The sequence below is a fragment of the Paracoccidioides brasiliensis genome (assembly GCF_000150735.1).
Source record: "Paracoccidioides brasiliensis Pb18 unplaced genomic scaffold supercont2.4, whole genome shotgun sequence".
Taxonomy (NCBI): Eukaryota; Fungi; Ascomycota; class Eurotiomycetes; order Onygenales; family Ajellomycetaceae; genus Paracoccidioides; species Paracoccidioides brasiliensis.
In genome coordinates, this window is record NW_011371361.1 from 1,448,041 (window position 1) to 1,466,764 (window position 18,724).

General features: G+C 45.6%; 4 protein-coding genes across 4 annotated transcripts; 2 read left to right on the top strand and 2 right to left on the bottom strand.

The window, feature by feature from the left end:
- Positions 1-2,817: 2,817 nt before the first annotated feature.
- On the top strand, positions 2,818-3,979 carry PADG_03982 (proteasome core particle subunit alpha 7; the record flags this gene model as incomplete). The annotated part of the gene is made up of 4 exons (XM_010760966.1): positions 2,818-2,943; positions 3,006-3,164; positions 3,235-3,561; positions 3,644-3,979. The coding sequence occupies 4 exons, from the start codon at positions 2,818-2,820 to the stop codon at positions 3,977-3,979; spliced, it is 948 nt and encodes a 315-aa protein (XP_010759268.1).
- Positions 3,980-4,434: 455 nt separating this feature from the next.
- On the bottom strand, positions 4,435-5,227 carry PADG_03983 (6,7-dimethyl-8-ribityllumazine synthase; the record flags this gene model as incomplete). Its single annotated transcript, XM_010761368.1, has 3 exons — positions 4,435-4,750; positions 4,916-5,081; positions 5,185-5,227. 3 exons carry the CDS (start codon positions 5,225-5,227, stop codon positions 4,435-4,437), a joined length of 525 nt encoding a protein of 174 aa, XP_010759670.1.
- A 668-nt stretch (positions 5,228-5,895) lies between these two features.
- Positions 5,896-8,353, bottom strand: PADG_03984 (glutamine-fructose-6-phosphate transaminase (isomerizing); the record flags this gene model as incomplete). The annotated part of the gene is made up of 6 exons (XM_010760967.1): positions 5,896-6,116; positions 6,207-6,368; positions 6,475-7,835; positions 7,906-8,137; positions 8,212-8,282; positions 8,349-8,353. 6 exons carry the CDS (start codon positions 8,351-8,353, stop codon positions 5,896-5,898), a joined length of 2,052 nt encoding a protein of 683 aa, XP_010759269.1.
- Positions 8,354-13,987: 5,634 nt separating this feature from the next.
- PADG_03985 (histone methyltransferase SET1) lies at positions 13,988-17,881 on the top strand (the record flags this gene model as incomplete). The annotated part of the gene is made up of 2 exons (XM_010760968.1): positions 13,988-17,696; positions 17,778-17,881. The coding sequence occupies 2 exons, from the start codon at positions 13,988-13,990 to the stop codon at positions 17,879-17,881; spliced, it is 3,813 nt and encodes a 1,270-aa protein (XP_010759270.1).
- Between the last annotated feature and the right edge of the window lie 843 nt (positions 17,882-18,724).

Sequence of the window (18,724 nt, forward strand, 5' to 3'; positions counted from 1 at the left end):
ATAATATTTTCCCTTCTACTGTAGACAAAATGTAGATATATTGATTTATCAAATATCTACTAGATTATAAAAAAATCAAATAAAAACTTATAAATTTGAAATAGATATCAAATAAAAATATAAGCTTTGTTATTAACTGATTTGACCACTACAAATCTATCTTCAATTAGTATATGTTTTACACCAATAATATTTATAATTTTGATAAGATCAGATTTCAAAAAGAAGAAAAGTATAAACAGTGAATAATAACTATCTATTAAAATGTTAATTCTATCATACAGTTATTATATTCTTACAGATTAATAATAGTGATGAAATGCATCAGTGTAAATAGCATAGTGTTAAAGTCATTGATTATAATGAAATCAAAAATTCATCTAGAAGATTGATATATACACTTTAATCTGTCTGATAATTACATCATTACTGCATATGATACCAGCTTCACTAATAATGAGATTAAATTTAAATAGATAAAACTTTTTAATACTATCACTAAAAAATACCAGATTGGTAGTTATTTATTATTACTGCTTGATAATCACAGATCCTATCTTACTGAAGAGTTTCTCAATATTGTGACTTTTATAACATTATTGTATTTGAATTCTCATCTCATACAAGTCATCTACTGCAATCTTTTGATAGTGTATTTTTCTAGCAATATAAGCATTATCATACAGAAGCAGTTAACAAGGCTGCTTGATATTGATATGAGCAATATGATGGAAGGCAGTTCCTTGTTAATCTAGAGATTATCTGTCATCAAACCATCAAATCTGCCACCATCAGAGCAGAAGTCACTGACTATGGGATCTATTCATTCAAATGAGAAGTAATCATTCAACGCCTGAGGCAACATAATATAGATGATAGCCTGGAGCTGCTTGTCTATAACAGTGATAGTGAAGAATACTCCAGTTTTACCTTACCCTCTGAGACCTAACCCTTCACTGTGTCTTCTCAGTTAATATACTCAGATATAGTTGTAAAACTACATTGTCAAATTGAGGCAGCAGATAAGATCATGCAAGAGATAAAAAACACTCTTACACCTGGTCTGACCCAGCAATTGGATAAGATCTTCAAGGGGAGTCTAATATAGGTAGAATTGAATGCATATTAAAAGAATAAGTTATCTACTCATTATATGATGAATAGACACCAGATTGTCAAAAACAGCTGCAGGCAGGTGCAGGTAAGGGGTGTCCTCACTATCAAGGATGCCAATCACAAGATCAAGCATCGTAAGAAGGAGGAATTGATAAAAGAGAGGAATAGAGCCTGATAGTTAGTTGGGATCAAAGTCCCCAAATCTAATACCAACCAACCACAACATGATGTTATTAATAGATCTCAATCTACTGGAGATTCTACATGCTCTATAATGAGTATATAGATAATCTTTATATTATAGATAGGCATGGTGTTGACCATTGATTAATTTTTGAAGATTGGTGATCCTAGAATATTTCAATTATGATGATATTTCCTTTATGGTGGGGCGCACTTACTAATGGGAGGTAGTGAGTGCACGTGGCACGGTTATTAGTTAAGTGGACTTATTCCATACCCCTGACAAACTGAATGCACCTTTTATGATAGTTCACCAGGAAAATATCTTCTCAACTAATAGTTAATTGAACTGAGAAGAATAGCTATCATTGATGATGAAACATCATCTATCTAAGTGACTTTCCTCATGCCACTAACAAGTTGTTTCATTGATATATGACTTCCAGGACTCTGAGCCACTGGGTAAATGGGATTCCTAATCGCGTAGCCGCCAAGGTTATGAGTAAGACGGCACAGAAATCCATTTCTCTCTTCCAGCTTCCTATTAGGAATATCCATATATGGTCCTTTGACTCCAAGGTCATTGGCTCCGCAGACAACATGTAACGATTAACGTATCATCATCAGAAGAAGCGCCGCCAAAGGACATTGATTCTCTTCTAGGGGCTTCACCGACCGCATGGACTTCGAAAAATCACTAATTCTAACCATGCAGAAACGCACCGGGTCCACCGAATGCCTAGCATAAAAGCGTTTCTCTTCCACCGTACCTTATCGAATCATCCCAATGCATGTAAACCGACAGATAGTCTGCTGCTGTGGTCCGTAATGGACTCTGTTCTCTCCATCTCGACTTAACCATCCGCGCATACCTTCAGCCTAAAGTCAGGCGGATTAGACCAACTAGTATATATGGGGCTGTCGCTTACATAAAACATCATTCACAAAAACTCAACAAAATTGAATATATGTAAATGAATTTTGTAGATGTCAACTTCGCTGTGTAGACTTCCGATCAAGTTGTTCACGGAATATTTAGTAAACTCAAGGCGTCGGAGGCTCCCTCCATGCTGATCTGGAATTTGGCCCAGATTGTGATGGGTTTGTGCTTTCTATATTCATCACGTTAGTATAAACGGTGGAAGGGTTATTGGTCCCTTCAATGCAGAATTGCTGTTTGATGTACTCTGTATGTATGTATCTGGCCTTTGGAGACGGTGAAGTCTCTTGTCACATGAACCATGAGGCAGCAATCCCGTGACGCGTAGACCAGCTTACTCAGCCCAGCCAAACTCCAGAAGTTAACTAGTTGGTTATCTCAAGTTCCATCAAGCTTTTCGGGAAGATATAGATAGTTATAGATATATTGTTTGATACAGACACGATTGACTCTCTATATTCCTCCTCATTACCTCTGCTCCTCCTCTTTTATTCTCACAGCTCCGCTTAGCCTGTATTCGCCCAAATCGCCTCTCCTACTCCCGTTAATACCATTCCCGCCCAACCACAACTCTAGATATGGTATGTTTTCCACCGCCTCACAACAACTTAAATAAATCACTAACCCGCCTCTTAAAGACGTCCATAGGCACCGGATATGATCTGTCGAACTCAGTCTTCTCTCCTGATGGCCGGAATTTCCAGGTATCCTCATTGAGTCTCCTTGTTAGCAAACAAACAGCAGTGGTCTTACATTCAACATCTAGGTTGAATACGCAGTCAAAGCAGTAGAGAACGGTGGCACATCCATAGGAATCAGATGCAAAGATGGCGTTGTCCTAGCCGTCGAGAAAATCATATCCTCCAAGCTCCTCAAACCAGGCGCCAACAAGCGCATATCTACTGTCGACAAACATATTGGCATTGTAAGCAACTTCCCTCGCTTCCCAGTGTCAATCTCTAATCCCACATATTTATATGTTGATATGTTGATAGGTATCCTCCGGCCTAATCCCTGACGGTCGACATTTCGTCGACAGAGCTAGAGACGAAGCCTACTCGTGGAGAAATACATACAAAGGCCCCATCTCCACATCCGTCCTCGCCAGCCGGTTAGGCAGTTATGTACAGGCATACACACTTTACTCCAGCGTTCGACCGTTTTGTGTCACATCCATTATTGGTGGGTGGGATTCGGAGGTAGAACTCCCTGTTGACGGACAGGTGGGGTCTGGACCCAAATCTGGCGCTGGCGGGAAGGTTCCTGGCGTGAAGGCTGGAGGACCCGGATTGTATATGATTGAACCCAGTGGGCTTTACTGGGTAGGTATTTTCATTTATTTTAAATTGCCGTCGTTGTCCATTGCATTCCTGATTGCAACTTCATATCTAACGGAATGAACAGGGTTATTACGGTGCTGCAACAGGCAAGGGACGCCAGGCTGCTAAAGCAGAATTGGAAAAACTCGATCTCGCATCTGGCAACTTTACGCTAAAAGAAGGTGTCAAGGAGGCTGCGCGCATTATCTACGTTGCCCACGAGGATAGCAAGGATAAGGACTTTGAGTTGGAGATGACATGGATTAGTTCTATGGATGGGCCGACGAAGGGACGCCATGAAGAGGTGCCTAAGGAACTGCTTGAGGAGGCTATTAGGGATGCGAAGAAGGCAATGGAGGGAGATGATGACGAAGAGGAAGAGGAGAAGCCAGCGGAGGGAGGAGATAGGATGGAGGAGTAGCAACTTTTTTTAATTTAATCGGGTCATGTTGCCATTTTGTTACCTCTACTGCGCATCCATTGCTGGTTACCGATTGATTTCCCCTTCTCTGAAACCCCCCTTCCAAGAGTTTATCTACCTGCAAGCTTCCTGTTCTCATGCGATGAATGGTATTTTTGATATATCCATGCGTGCAACCAACCCTCACTGCATAAGGTCTTTTAGAAATTTCATAAATCGTGTTCCTCTTTTCCCCTTTACTTGGTATCCATCAATCACAATGTCCCTTGCCAGTGAGAAATGGAACAGGAGATTCAATCAACTAAAACCTATGCCAGGAATACCCCCTTCTCTCCAGCCCGAGGCAGTTCCATTCAATTAATTAACTTACTCCAGATTATGCATTCTTCCACAAAAGCGAGATGTCAAGTAAATAAAACCACATTATATAAACAAAATATATGCATGTCTACACCCTACGAAAACTTCCCCATTGCCCACTGCTTCCTCTTCACACCAAGCTCAACCGCAGCGCGTCCCCAGTCCTCCCCATGATTATGTGCCGCGCTCCCCTCCCCCTTCGCCAGCCCCGCCCTCACCAGCGCTTGCTCCTCATTCAACACCGTCAACACCCCGAATATGACAGGTACGTCTTTATCGAGTTGTATGCGCATGAGGCCGTGGGAGACGGCATCGGCGATGTATTCGAAGTGCATTGTTTCTCCTTTTATTAGGGTGCCAATGGCGATCATCGCGTCGAAGGGCTGGTCGGACTGGGAGCCGGCGTATATTCTATATTGGGGTTTTTGTTTTAATGCCATGATATCGCACCACTCCCCTTGCACCAAACCTCAGAGGAATCTCATAAATCCGATAATTATATCGGATAGAAAAACCCACACAATGGCCGATACTCCGAACCAAGCAGACACAAAGAAAAGTATGGGAATACATTACCTCTCCATAGCAATCGGCAACTCCCAGCTCCCCGGCACGCTCTGCACAACGATATTGCTCCCCCGCACACCGGCGGCTAACAGAGCTTTCTTAGCCCCCTCCACCAGGGAGGCGATTACGGTGGCATTCCAGCGCGCATGGACGATGGCGATGCGCAGAGTGGATCCTAAATATATATATATATGTATGACATTTTGTTAGCAATTGGTTGGTGTGGTGCGGGGTTATCGATTGCATTGGCGTGAGGGGCGTATGGTGTATTGACATACCGTCGTGGATTTCAGAAACTCCCAAACCTTTGAGAGTAGCCATTTTGAGCAAAATTAAACTAGATGTAGTGGGATGATATGAGAATGTATTCCTTGTTGAGGTTGGTAGGTGGTTGCGTGAGACTGGAGGGTTTGTTAATAAAAGCTTTTTACAACCCCGGATGCCGGAAGTCAATGGAGGATTAGGTTAAATATATCACCGGGAATGAAAGGAAGGGGGCTAATTCTTCGATATTTTTATCCATGTTAAACAGGGGGAAATAAGAATTCATGGGAATTTAACTAATCATTGTCAAAAAGGCGTGCCTCCTATCCTGTATTCATCAGCACTTAGAGCATGGCAAGTAGCAAATTTAACTGCGTGGATATAACTGGACAATTCAATTTATTAATCATCAATCCATCAATTGAAACAAAAACATGTAGAGCAGAGCGGAGCAGCCATTAAAAGATTATCTCGCCCAATATATGAATAACAAAACCCCTACCCCACTCCAAATGCTCCATTAATTATTCCTCCCCCATCGATCCATCGGTTTGCCCATTTATCAATTGACCCCATCCATCCCCGCAAATGGCCAAACCCATCGTACAATTAATACGTTCCGTCATCTATCGTTCCTTGTTTCCGTAATAATTCAACCTTGCAAAGAGTGGGAATCGCTCAACAAACATCCATGGAGAAGGGCCCAGATACAGCAAACCCCCTTTCTACTCAACAGTAACAGACTTAGCCAAATTCCGTGGGAAATCCACATTCAGCCCCTCTGCCACAGCGAGCCAGTATGCAATCAGTTGTAGGGGGATAACATTCAGCAGACCCTGTAGACAATCGACGGTCTGAGGTACTTCAATGCGCTCCGTTTCAGATGCCGGGAATTCCTCGTCTCCCGTATTGCAGATCACAATTGGGCGACCGCGGCGGGCGATTACTAATATATTACGTTAGGATTGATTGATCATATATATATATATATATACTGGGGGATCGTGAGAGTGGGTTATTTAGATATAGTACGAACCTTGCTGATATGCGTTGAGTGACTTCTTGAAGATACCATCACGTGTCAGAATCATGATGATGGGTAGATTCTCGTCGACCAGGGCGAGGACTCCATGTTTCAGCTCGCCAGACATGACGGCTTCGCAGTGGAGGTACGAGATTTCCTTGATTTTAAGGGCACCTATACGGCATTAGCAACTGTTAGAAGCATTTTGGGCAAGGGGGAACAGGATAGGTGGGTAAAATAAACTTGCCCTCTAATGCGGTAGAGAATTGACTCCCTCTACCCAAGAGCAGCAGACTCTTCTGATTCTTAAAGAACTTCGCGCACATCTCCTTGATCGGTTCGCTTAGCTTCAGGATTTGTTTGAACTGGTCAGACACCTTGGACAAGCCGTCCATGATATCCTCCCGTCTCTTCTGCTTAGACGCCCGGTCTTCACTCAGTGACAAAGCAAACATAATCATAGCGACAAACTGCGAGGTATATGCTTTGGTAGATGCGACACCGATTTCCGGACCGGCGTTGATGTGCACACCGCAGTGCGTGAGGAGAGAAATGGACGATCCGACAACGTTGACAATTCCGACAGTCAGGGCACCACGCTCAAGACAGTATCGGAGTGCCATCAGGGAATCAGCAGTTTCGCCGGACTGGGAGACGAAGACGCAAGTATCGTCTCGGAAGACGGGCGCTTGTCTATCCAGGAAATCGGAGGCGAGCTCGACGGCAATGGGGATTTCGGTTAGTTCTTCAAAAACGCCACGGACAGCCATGCAGGAATGATAACTGGTGCCGCAGGCGATGAATATGATGCGTCTGCACCGGCGAATAGTGGTGATATACTGTCTCAAGCCACCGAGTGTAACTTTCTTGTTAGCAACATCCAGACGGCCACGCATGGTGTTGACAACGGATTCGGGTTGCTCGAAGATTTCCTTCTGCATGAAGTGGTCGAACGTTCCCTTCATGATCTCCTGGAGTTCAAGTTCGATGGTCTGGATAGCACGGACGTTGGAGGTTCCGTCGTGTTTAGTAAGACGGTGAATGTTCAATTGGCCCTCGTGTATGTGCGCGATGTCATCATCCTCAAGGTAGAGAACCTTCTTGGTGTGCTCGACAATGGCGGATGGGTCAGAAGAAAGGAAGAATTCAGCTGGTTGGGGGATACCATCGTCAGACAAGAAGGCGCGGGATTGAGAGCGATGGAGGAGGGATTTATCCGGAGGTGCCAACAGACTGGTGGCCGACTTCTTAATGGCAGCGTTCTGGGACGCCCGCTCCGCGGGTAAGGCACCGTCCTCCGAGAATTCAACGTCAACAAAGTCGACCTTCATCTTCTTCCCTGTGCGGACCCCGACCACCAGAGGAGAACCCTTACGAGCCGCGATGACTTCGTGGGGGTAGTGGACAGATTTCAACAGCAGACCAAAAGCACCCTGGAGCTCCTTGACGACAGCTTTTGCAAGGACGGTGAAATCAATGTCTGGGTGTTGGTCGTAGAGGTACTTGGCCAATTTAGCTATACACTCTGTATCAGTTTCGGTCTCGAAACGGAAACCCTTGGACTCTAGGAGAGCCTTGAGCTCCCTGTAGTTAGTAATAATGCCATTGTGAACGACAGAGAATTCCCAGTTAGGATCGGATCTAAGATTGTTTGTTAGTTTCCGCAATTGAAAAAGAAAAAGGGTGTTATTTAACAAGGGAGAGGTGTTACCTATGTGGGTGGCAGTTGATTCGGGAAGGGGTTCCGTGGGTTGCCCATCGAGTGTGAGCGATACCAGCATGAGAATCAAAGGTCTTTGAGAGGTCCAGCTTCGAGCTGTCAATGAGATCTTTCAGCTTGGCTACCTTGCCTACTTCCTTGAAAGCAAAGACTTCATTTTTCTTGTCTCCATCGACAGCAAGACCGGCTGAGTCGTAGCCTCTGTATTCGAGTCTCGAGAGGCCTAGGGAATGTTAAGTTAGAAATGGAGAGGGATCTTCACACGTATGAGCTAAATTAAATAAAAGGTCCACGCACCATTGACCAGAGTCTGAAGGATATAGCTGCGGTCTTTCTCGACCAGGTAGTTAATGTATCCGAATATGCCACTGGAGACGATTTATGTTAGCCTTGAACTGCAGGGAGAGGGAAGGGCGGACATGGACAGGACATACCACATGGTTTCTTAAGGGAAATCGTATAAGGGAATTAGATGCAGGGGCAGGGCAATTGTTCAGGAATGTGGCTTTGGTAATTCAAAGAGCGGTGACGAGAACGCGAGGGAGCGCGAGCGAGTGAAGTCGTCAGAGCGGGGTAGCTATGGGTCCTTGAAAATGTGAAGACGGGAGAGGTAACTAGCTGGGGAGAACAGAAAGAGAGACAAGGCAAGAGTTTGTGTCTATGAGAGAGAATTGGAGAAAAGGACATATAAACAAACAAAGAATGATTGTTCAGCTGGAGATTAGAGAGCGAAAGAATAAGGGTAGAAGAGAGAGAAGAACAAGAAAAAGAAAGAAGACGACTGAAAAGATGCGGTGAAGATGGGAAAAGTTGTAGGGAGGTCAGTCGGACAGAGGGTGTTGCCCTGTTGGGCGTGGCGTTAGAATAGACTCTCGTAGTGGCAGTTGGGCGGTGGGGCATGCCACGGTTCCTCGACTGGCCAGGTTATGATACATGTTCCACCCCGTTCAATTATATCCATCCCGATGCCCCCTTATTGCCCCCACTCGGCTTGCCCTGCGCATGCCGTTGGCTGAGCTCAAGGGCCAATGCTGTTATTTGTTGTTGTCTAGTTTATTAGTTGGTTTGGTTTGGTTTAGTTAGTTACACTAATATTTTGCTTACGTACACTGTGCGGGACTACGAAACTTCATGGAGAAACGGGTGTTGGAAGAATGTCCAGTGAATATCGATTACCATCGTTTTAATCTTGAGCCTTTTGTCATTGTGCAAGTCATTACGCATTCGCGGTATGTCACTTGCTGATTGGTAGCTTCTGGCACGTAGCCAGGGCACCTTTTGAACGGTTGAAACAAGACCTTTCCAACACCCGCAGCGGTGCGAACCGAGAGAAAGAAAAATAAAAACCCCCCCACCAATTTAAAATCTACGAAAAAATAAAATAAATAAAATAAAAAAAAGAGGGAACCGGACATCTCCCTCCAATTCATAGCGTAATTACATGGTGGCAGTGCCCAACTTTTAGAGACCGGTATCACATGCCGCCGTCTGTCTATCCTTGGAACGGCTGCATGCAGAAAACTAACCTCACACGCCATCTGCTCCATCGCTAACAGGGATCCCCGAATTCCCCGCAGATTTAAGCTTGAGCTACCCCTCCATCGTCAAACTCCTTGGAAAACTAGTTCAATGCGATGCAAACCGCCCCCAAGTTTTTAGATCTCTGAGACCAGTGCTGCTGAGTTGACAATAAGATTTTCCTTGAACACGGGGACTGTGCTATGCACGATGCGTTTGACGTCGGGTCCGGGCGACGACATGTAAAATTGCGGATAGGCTGCATCATGTTTTGCAGAAGGCGAATTCATTTCATAATTCATTTCATAAAATCTTTTTTTTTTCTCTCTTCGGCTCATTCTTAAATATGAGGGGCAGGAAATATTCTCTATTTCTTCTTTATTTTTCTCCTGCTCCTTTGTTTTCATCAATCGCATACTGGACAAAACAAGGGGCAAGAAAGGAACACACGATACTAGAATAGATAACAGGTCTCACATTCTGGCAGTGCAAACTGCTAGTTCACAATACCCCCTTATTAATAACTCATGTTCAATTGAACATTGAATCAGGACGGGCTTAGCAGAAACACAGAATAGCAGCCGTGAGGCGCCCCTGAGGAAGGAATATGGTTTTTGCCTTTTTCTTTGCCTTTTTTCTTTCTCTTTTTTGCTTTCAATTTTAACGCTTCCTGAACCCAACTCTGGATAGTTGTCACCGAAAGGAGCCTGTCTTCGCGGATAATTTGGTCGGGTTCCCAGATCGCACGCGCCCTGCGACTTGGCAGGAACACATACAGCTCCAACCGTTGAAGCTGTGCCGATGCGTGTAACTGAAACTCTATCGGCAATGGCAGCACCTGGGATATGCGGCTGAAGGAGATACAAAAGGTCCTAAGAATAAACGTTTGGGGTTGTCTCAGATATCATAAACCTCGGACGTTACTTTCATCATCAAAGCGGGGAGGAGGGGGCCGCGGTTCGGGTGAACCGCTGGAGCTCGGGATAAATATTTCTCCAGGCAACACTTGTTCAACCCGCAAAAGGGCAGCTGTTTTCTGGTAATAATAACCTCTAAACTTGCTCCCTGTCATAAAAGGTTTCCCAAACCCTTGATATGTGGGCCCCTGCGTCACGTGACATAATTTCCACCATATTCTTCGTAGTGAGCAGCCTTTGCAAATCGATCAAGCTCGCCAATCTGTCATTATATCCGTATTCGATTTGACCGATTTCGAAATTCTACTTCTTCTGTCTGCCTCATTAGCTCTCAAGGGCTTTTTACCCTTTCCCCCATGACATGACAGCGACAGTGGAGTCTCCAATCCATTCTTCAATAAATAAGGGCACTGCGAATGGGCATCAATGATTTTGAAGTTGATTATATTCAACCCGCAGCAGCTGGAAAACTTGGGATATGAGCACTGATCTTGTGGTATTGCACGGAATACAACATGGACCCTTATTACATCACATCTTAACCAAGCCCCTTCCATTTGAGATCCCAACGAAGACGTCATGAGGTCTCTCACAATGATAAAACCGAATCAAAGCTAGTCCCGCCGACTGCGCATATGGATGGTATTGAAGTCCGCTTTTCGGCTTCCCCACGATCCCCACAATTCTAGGTTCGCTGAAGGGGAGACTGTTTTTTGCACCCGACAACCCAAACCAAGGAGGGCAGAAACGAAGAGAATGTAAAAGGATCATTTCAATATGGGAAGGCCTCCACTCAGCCTGCCAGAATTACCTGATGGAAACTTTCAATTCAGAGCTAAGGCTGGTCTCACAGCATATCTTCATGTCGTCAATTATAGACTAGGCACGTAGCAAATGAGAAATCTCCATCTGGGGGGAGTGGTTGTCCTCTTTTGGGGGGGTACAAGTCGACATTTTCTGACGCCATTACCTGCAAAACAATATATAGAGATATGGGTTAGAAATGAAACAGATTTGCAAATAGCTGAGTCGTGATTTTCAAGTGCTGGCAGTTGATATATTCTTTAGAAATGCCCCTTGATTGAGGAATTCTCAGCTTACCTCCAGTTGATGCCAAAATACTGTAAGATCTTCAAGTTAATCCAAAATATTGCATTTATGCCATAACATGATGGATTTTGCGTGTGAATGAAGAATAGACTCTCACATACATTTCAGGATGCATGAAGCCTCTATTCAGGCTCCTGCTGTCCTGGAAAGAATGCGATATTTCTCAAATTCTCTATGATTAGTTACTGCAAGCTCAAAGAGATAAAAGGAGCTAACTGTGAAACAAAATTATATTTATTCCTGAATATTCAGAAGATGTTGAGTTAGAAAAGTTAAAAAATAAAAAATAAAGATGACTTCAGAAGGACAAAGCATAACACATTCAAACCTACAACTGAGGCTTGAGAGACAGTGGGGCCCTTCTGGAGCAAAGGGGTATGTATTTATTATAAATAAGGTCCCGGAAGCTGTTGGAAGTGGGTCTTCTTTTCTTGCTTTCTAGTGGGATTCTGTCGATAAACTCCATAACCAGATATGCTGAAACACAAAGGCGCCCAGGATATATATTAATTCTCGTCCGTGGGGATTGGAGATATTTATGACAGCGATGTCCCTAATTCACGGCCTCATTCTGAAGGTATACCTCATGAATATGAAGGGTTATGAGGAACGAATCAACAATGTCAGAGCAAAGATTCTGTTGTGGAGATAGTCAACCTGTGAAGTGCAATATACATCGCCTCTGCTGCTAATCGTTATTCACTCTTTCAATAGCCCACTATCCCATGTTCATCAGGCCTACCACTCTTTCAAACTTCCATCGACTTCATCTACATATCCATACAGTTTGTTCCTATCCATGAATGAACCCGTCATCCCACAATACATACTTCAGAGAGAAACGCACATGGAGCTCCTACTCTGGCAAATGGTATGTTCTTCATACGCAAGTAATATATACCCATTCTTCAACTGTAGCAAAATATAGCGTAATTCTCCAGGTGGTCAGACGAGCGAAGGGGCATAATCATAACGTCGAAACCATGGGCGGTCGAAGAGGATAGTGTGAGAGCATGGGCGATAGTAACTGTTCTGTCGACGGCCATACATGTATGGGGCCGGAATCCTAAAAGTCAGTGGATAGGTTGATTGATGGTATTTTGAACCAACTGGGAGATGAGCTAGTCGTCCTGACAGCTGCGATCGATATGTAGACCATCCTCACACCCACTGGATCTGGGCAGAGAAGTCGAACGCTGGAACCGTCTGTAAGCCAGGCGATATACCAACAGAACTGGACATAGCTGACCACCAAGTGTGTATAAGTATATTGTTTTGGATAGAATAATCGTGGTCGGGCTGTGTCTCGAAGTGCTTTGTTCTATATGTATTTGTTTCCCAACCTCTCTCTCACCTCACACTTTGTTCACCAGGAAACAAATGTTTCATGTTTGCTAGCCAGACAGACACCAAGAATGAGTGAAGTCTGGGTATTGAACAGCCGCTTGATGAAATATCGAATGTTTCATGCCTAAAATGGCTGGTGCGCTGATATGGGAGATCACCTTGCTTCATGGACACACCCATTGCGGAGACGTCGGGGAGGAGGAATCGTCGACTATTTCCATCAAAAAGCACTATCCAACCAAACGGAATAAATAAGAATAATCAATATATGAGTTCCGGGAGAAAACATGCTGATTAAAGACTGTTTCAAGGCTGTGGATAAGTCTCATAGGCATCCATCCCCGCAAGTGGCGCTGGCTCCGACTCATTAGGTAGCAGATGCATCGAATATCCAGCCTTTCTGGGTATGAATGTGTTAAATATTGGAGATAGGCTCAACGAGACACTTAACGGAGATGATTTACGGCGGAGGAGAGGAGCTTGGATCATTGAAACGTTGTGTGCGGTGATGCAGGTCTTGGTTCGGACGGTATTTAACTCCGCAAGAAAAGTCGGCAAAATGCGAGTCACACAGATGGAATGATGAAAGACGAGAGGGTGTGATTATCAAGCCTGGCACATCATCTCTGACTGCTTCCAATAGTTGCTGTTCATAGTCGTAATATTTAGACCATCGTAAACACAGGTTGTTGCAGTTGTTGAAGTTGTCCAGTTTCTCGGGTTGAAATCGCAGCGATTTTCCTTTTGCCTTTTCGGGATCCAACCTCACTCAACTCCTAACTTCTCTCCACAAATATTTCTTCTGCTGCAACCTCACCCCAACCAACGACCACCTCTGCTCTCGCTCCCTCCCTCTCTCCAACTCTCTACGTCGTCTTGACTAGACTTGTTTTCTACTGCAGCCCTGCTGTCTGCAATCTACACCTCTCCGCTCCCTCGTCACCAATCTCTATCCGTTCTCGCCTCTGCGCGTCCAGGCGCCCCATTTGTCCGCTCCCCGCCATTTCGCGTCGCTGCTCCCGATTCACCCTACACTACACAACAGCGTTATCGCATCCCTCTGGAGGTTAGTATCCTAGTAACTGCATGCGAGCTGCCTAGCTAGTGTCCCGACTGTCGAGGATGGTGTTTGCGGGCTGGCTCTGGTCGGTATCGGGCTGTTAGCCATCCACTTCAACATTATGTCACGCGTGTCGGCAGGCTTCGCAGACTTCTTTCCCACTGCTCCCTCAGTCCTCCAGAAGAAGCGCTCCTCCAAGGCTGCCCAGGACCGACCAAAGGGCAAGCTTAAGCACGATGATGGTTCCCGGTCTGCCCATCCACCATCGTCCTCCGCTATTGCCGCCACTGCAGAACCAGCAGCAATAGGAGCGGCGGAGGATGGTGGGGCCTCAGGCATCAATACCACTAACCACGATGACCCTCCAATCCAAAGCAGTGACAATATTCTAGTCGATGAATCTGTCCCCGTGACTCATGGGGATGAAAATGTTACTCCTGGAGATACGAACGGGGTGGCCTCAGCCGGTTCGACTAGCACCGGTTCCTCTTTGTTCAGCTCAGCCTCTCTCCCTCAACCTGGGGCCGCGATTTCAAACGGAATAACTCACCCTCATGCCCTCACCCCTCTAACCAACACAGATTCGTCACCTCCGTGTAAACCTGGCAGCCCGTCAACTGGTCTGAAATCAATTGCTGTGGGCAGCGAATCCGTCCTCCCAAGTCGCCTGGTTGATGATGTCAAAGCCACAATCACTCCTCTCCAGACTCCCCCGACTCCCCAAAGTCAAGCCAGACCTGCTGGAAATGCCCCCAAGGGTTGCAAACTGACCTATGACCCCGATTTGGAAAAGAAACCGGCCACCAGAGAGAAGCGGCGAAAACCGCAGTATGAAGTCTTTGGCACCACAGAAGATGAGCCACCACCTCCAGACCCGCGCCTTGCGATTGCCAATTACACTCGTGGTGCAGGGTGCAAGCAAAAAACCAAATATCGACCAGCTCCATACATTCTTCGTCCGTGGCCGTATGATCCCGCCACTTCTGTCGGTCCCGGTCCTCCAACTCAAATTGTGGTGACCGGCTATGACCCTTTGACTACTCTAGCACCGATCAGCGCCCTCTTTTCCAGCTTTGGAGATATCGCAGAGATCAAAAACAGGACGGATCCTAACACAGGTCGGTTTCTGGGTGTCTGCTCGATAAGATACAAGGATTCGAGAATGTTTCGCGGTGGCGGCCCTCTACTCGCGGCGCAAGCTGCCCGAAGAGCGTATCTCGAATGTAAAAAGGAACAGCGTATTGGAACGCGCCGGATACAGGTCAGCCTCGATCGTGATGGCGTCGTTAGCGACAGGCTCGTTGCGAAGATCATCGGATCTCAGAAACAGGATACCACGCCGCTAATATTGGAAGAGAAACCCAAACCACCTGAAACCGATAACCTTCCTCCGCCCACAGCACCCAAGGGTCCCTCTCGAAAACCTAACTTGCCTATACCCGAAGGCCCACGAGCTGCACTGAAGCCCCCTGCCCCCTCCGTGATCGAAGAGACCCCCATCCTAGACCAGATCAAACGTGAGCCTTACATATTTATCGCACACTGCTACGTTCCTGTGCTTCGTACTACAATTCCTCACCTGGAAAGGCGGTTAAAACTTTTCAATTGGAAGTCTGTTCGATGCGACAAAACCGGATACTACATAATTTTTGAAAACTCCCGGAGGGGTGAGGAGGAGACGGAACGATGCTACAAAATGTGTCATATGACCGCTTTGTTTACATATGTGATGAACATGGAGAGCCAGCCGTATGGTAATCCTAATTACGTCCGCAGTCCAAGTCCTGAGCGACTCAAGGCAGAGCAAAAGGAAAAGGCAGAGAAGGATCGGCTGAAAAGAGAGGATGAATTGGATATTGAGGAGGAGAAAAAGCTACGCGCTGCTGATCTCGATCCAGCTCGAGAGGTGCTTCGTGTTCTTGTTTCAGAGCTGAGAGACAAACTGCTGGAAGATGTCAAGTCCCGAATAGCTGCTCCTGCGCTCTACGACTACCTCGAACCCGATCGCCATGCCGCTAGGAGACAGAAATTAGGAATTCCCGAACCCGATAGTAATAAGCGGCCCGCTTTTCGAATTGGCACTTCCGATGAGATCATTGCTGGAACCCCAAATTCACGCGAGGTGCCTTTGGCTAAGAGCCGGGCGCCGTTTGGTCTTACGAGTATTCTCTCCCTCCCTCGTATCCGCAAGACACAAGGTTTGGAAAATGCCAACGACGCTTTCATGGATGAACGGCGAAGGCGTCCCCCAAGACGAAGGGAGTTCAGACCTCTTTACCATCGCCTGCAGCAGCTTCATGAAGATGAGGACTCGGATGACGAACGGAGAACGACGTTTACTCGGGACACGGACGAGCAAGAGAGTCGATCACTCAGCCGCATGAGTATGGCTTCGTCTGATTCGGAGAATGAGGATGAGTTTGGTGCTACTGTGGAAGATCGGGGGCTCTTTGGTGATGAACCTATGGGCACTGGTGATATGCTGGAAATTGATCTCAAGACTATCAAGGATGCAACTGTCGACGAACTCGAGCGTAGTATGTTGGATCTCTCACCTGTCTCGAAGAAAAGAAAGAGGATTTCTGAAGAGCTTGAGGCTCGTAAGAGGCAAAAGGAAGATGATGAGCTGTTCGGCCTTATCGATTCGAAGCCTGGCGAGCAGACTAAGCCCGGAGTTGATGAGCTGGAGGGAGTTGCAGTCATCGAACCAGTCACTCAGGTCAAGGCCAAGAAGCCCAAAGCGAAGAAGAAGTCCAAGAAACAAATCTTCGAGGAGCGGGAGGCATTGAAATTAAAACAACTGGATAGTGCTGAAGAAGTTCCTCCCAAAGATGAGATACTAGTTGAAACTTCACCGGTGGAGGAAGAAAAAGCGATTGAAGATGTCATTCCGAAATTCGTTGAAGAGGCAAGGCCCGAAGTTGAGTGGGGTGTTTCTAGAGACGTTCCTAGACCAACTGTCGAGGACGATGAAACTATCATCCTGGATCTTGACGGGTGGCAGAATCTTATTAAAGACGACGAGGATATCCGCTTCCTCCGCGAAGCCTTGGAGGACCAACAACCGTCGAACCTCGGAAACGTATCCTCCTGGGCCTGGAGACAAAAAGAAATCAAAGCTATCAATCGTGGAGGTGAAACAGGACCCGTCTATTCCGAAACCAAGATCGAAGGTTATTACGTCAACAACTCGACAGGATCCGCTCGCACAGAAGGAAGAAAACGCATCCTCGAATCTGAAAAATCGAAATACCTCCCTCACCGCATTAAAGTACAAAAGGCCCGTGAGGAACGTGAGGCACTGGCGAAAGTGGACCCGCAAGCCGCCGCCGCAGAAGCCGCCAGACTCGCCGCCGCAAAGACAATATCCAAATCCACTTCCCGCTCGACCCGCGTGAATAACCGCCGTCTTATCGCCGACATCAATGCACAGAAACAAGCCCTGCCCATGCAGAGCGGTGAGAGCGACGTGCTCCGCTTCAACCAGCTCAAGAAACGCAAGAAACCCGTGCGCTTTGCTCGTTCCGCTATACACAACTGGGGTCTGTATGCTGAAGAGAACATCTCTGCCAACGACATGATAATCGAGTATGTTGGTGAGAAGGTACGACAGCAGGTTGCCGATATGCGTGAGCGGAGATACCTCAAGAGCGGTATCGGAAGCAGCTATCTGTTCCGCATTGATGAGAATACGGTCATTGATGCGACGAAGCGGGGTGGGATTGCGAGGTTTATTAATCATAGCTGTACGCCTAATTGTACGGCGAAGATTATTAAGGTGGATGGCAGTAAGAGGATTGTTATTTATGCATTGAGGGATATTGAGCGAGGTTGGTTTCCCCCCGCATTATCTCATCATATTACTTCAATATTATGTGGGTTAGAGCAGAAACTAACTAAGTGGACTACAGATGAAGAACTGACATACGATTATAAATTCGAACGAGAATGGGATAGTGATGATAGAATCCCCTGTCTCTGTGGTTCAACAGGATGTAAAGGCTTCCTTAATTAACAATGGACCTCGGACGGCTCTTGTTTTATTTCTACCTTCTTCATTCCCTGACTGGGTCCCCGAAACCAGGACGCGATACCGTGGAAACCCACGATATATTATATGTTTTTGTTTATTATTTTCCGTCTTCAGTTGCCACAGCACCACCATTCTTCTCGAAGTATCGAATCGTCGAATTGTGTGCTTCTCACCTTTAGGATTTTTTATTCATAATTTTCAGCAGAATTCCGATCTGTTTGGGAAAAATGTGAAAACGGAAAGTCCTAGAAAAACTAAAGACGAAAAATATCAGTTTACTAGGAGGCGTTGCTTATCTTATTTCTCCGTCGATATTCCTGAATTTTTATTTTATTTTATATTTTTGTGTCCTGATGTAACTATCCTATTGGGAGCAATGGATGTCCCGGCGTTGTTATTCCTTCTAAACTTTCCTTTTTTTTTCAACCTTTACTAATGTTCGGTTCTCATTTCATTTAACGTTTTATCCCCTTCCGCCAGGGTTATTTGATGTGTAGGGTAAGACATATGGATGAGTTTATGTGAAGGGTATTCTTCTATTCTGTCGTTTGTTCTTCCCCATTTCTTTATATCCTTCTTTTTCCTCCATATCCTTTACGTTGATTCTTGTGTTTGCTGGTTTATTTCATCATTTCCTTCACTCGCCCCCTGTTTTTTATATTAACTGTATATTAATCTTTTTCTTTCTTCACCTTCCGCTTCAAGTTTTTCTGCCCCACATATTTTTTTGTCTACGTTAGAAACAGGGGAAGCTAGGGCCTTGGGTTTGGGACTCCTTTCCATTGGTGGCTCCTGTTTACTTGTCTGACTTTGTCGACAGGTCTC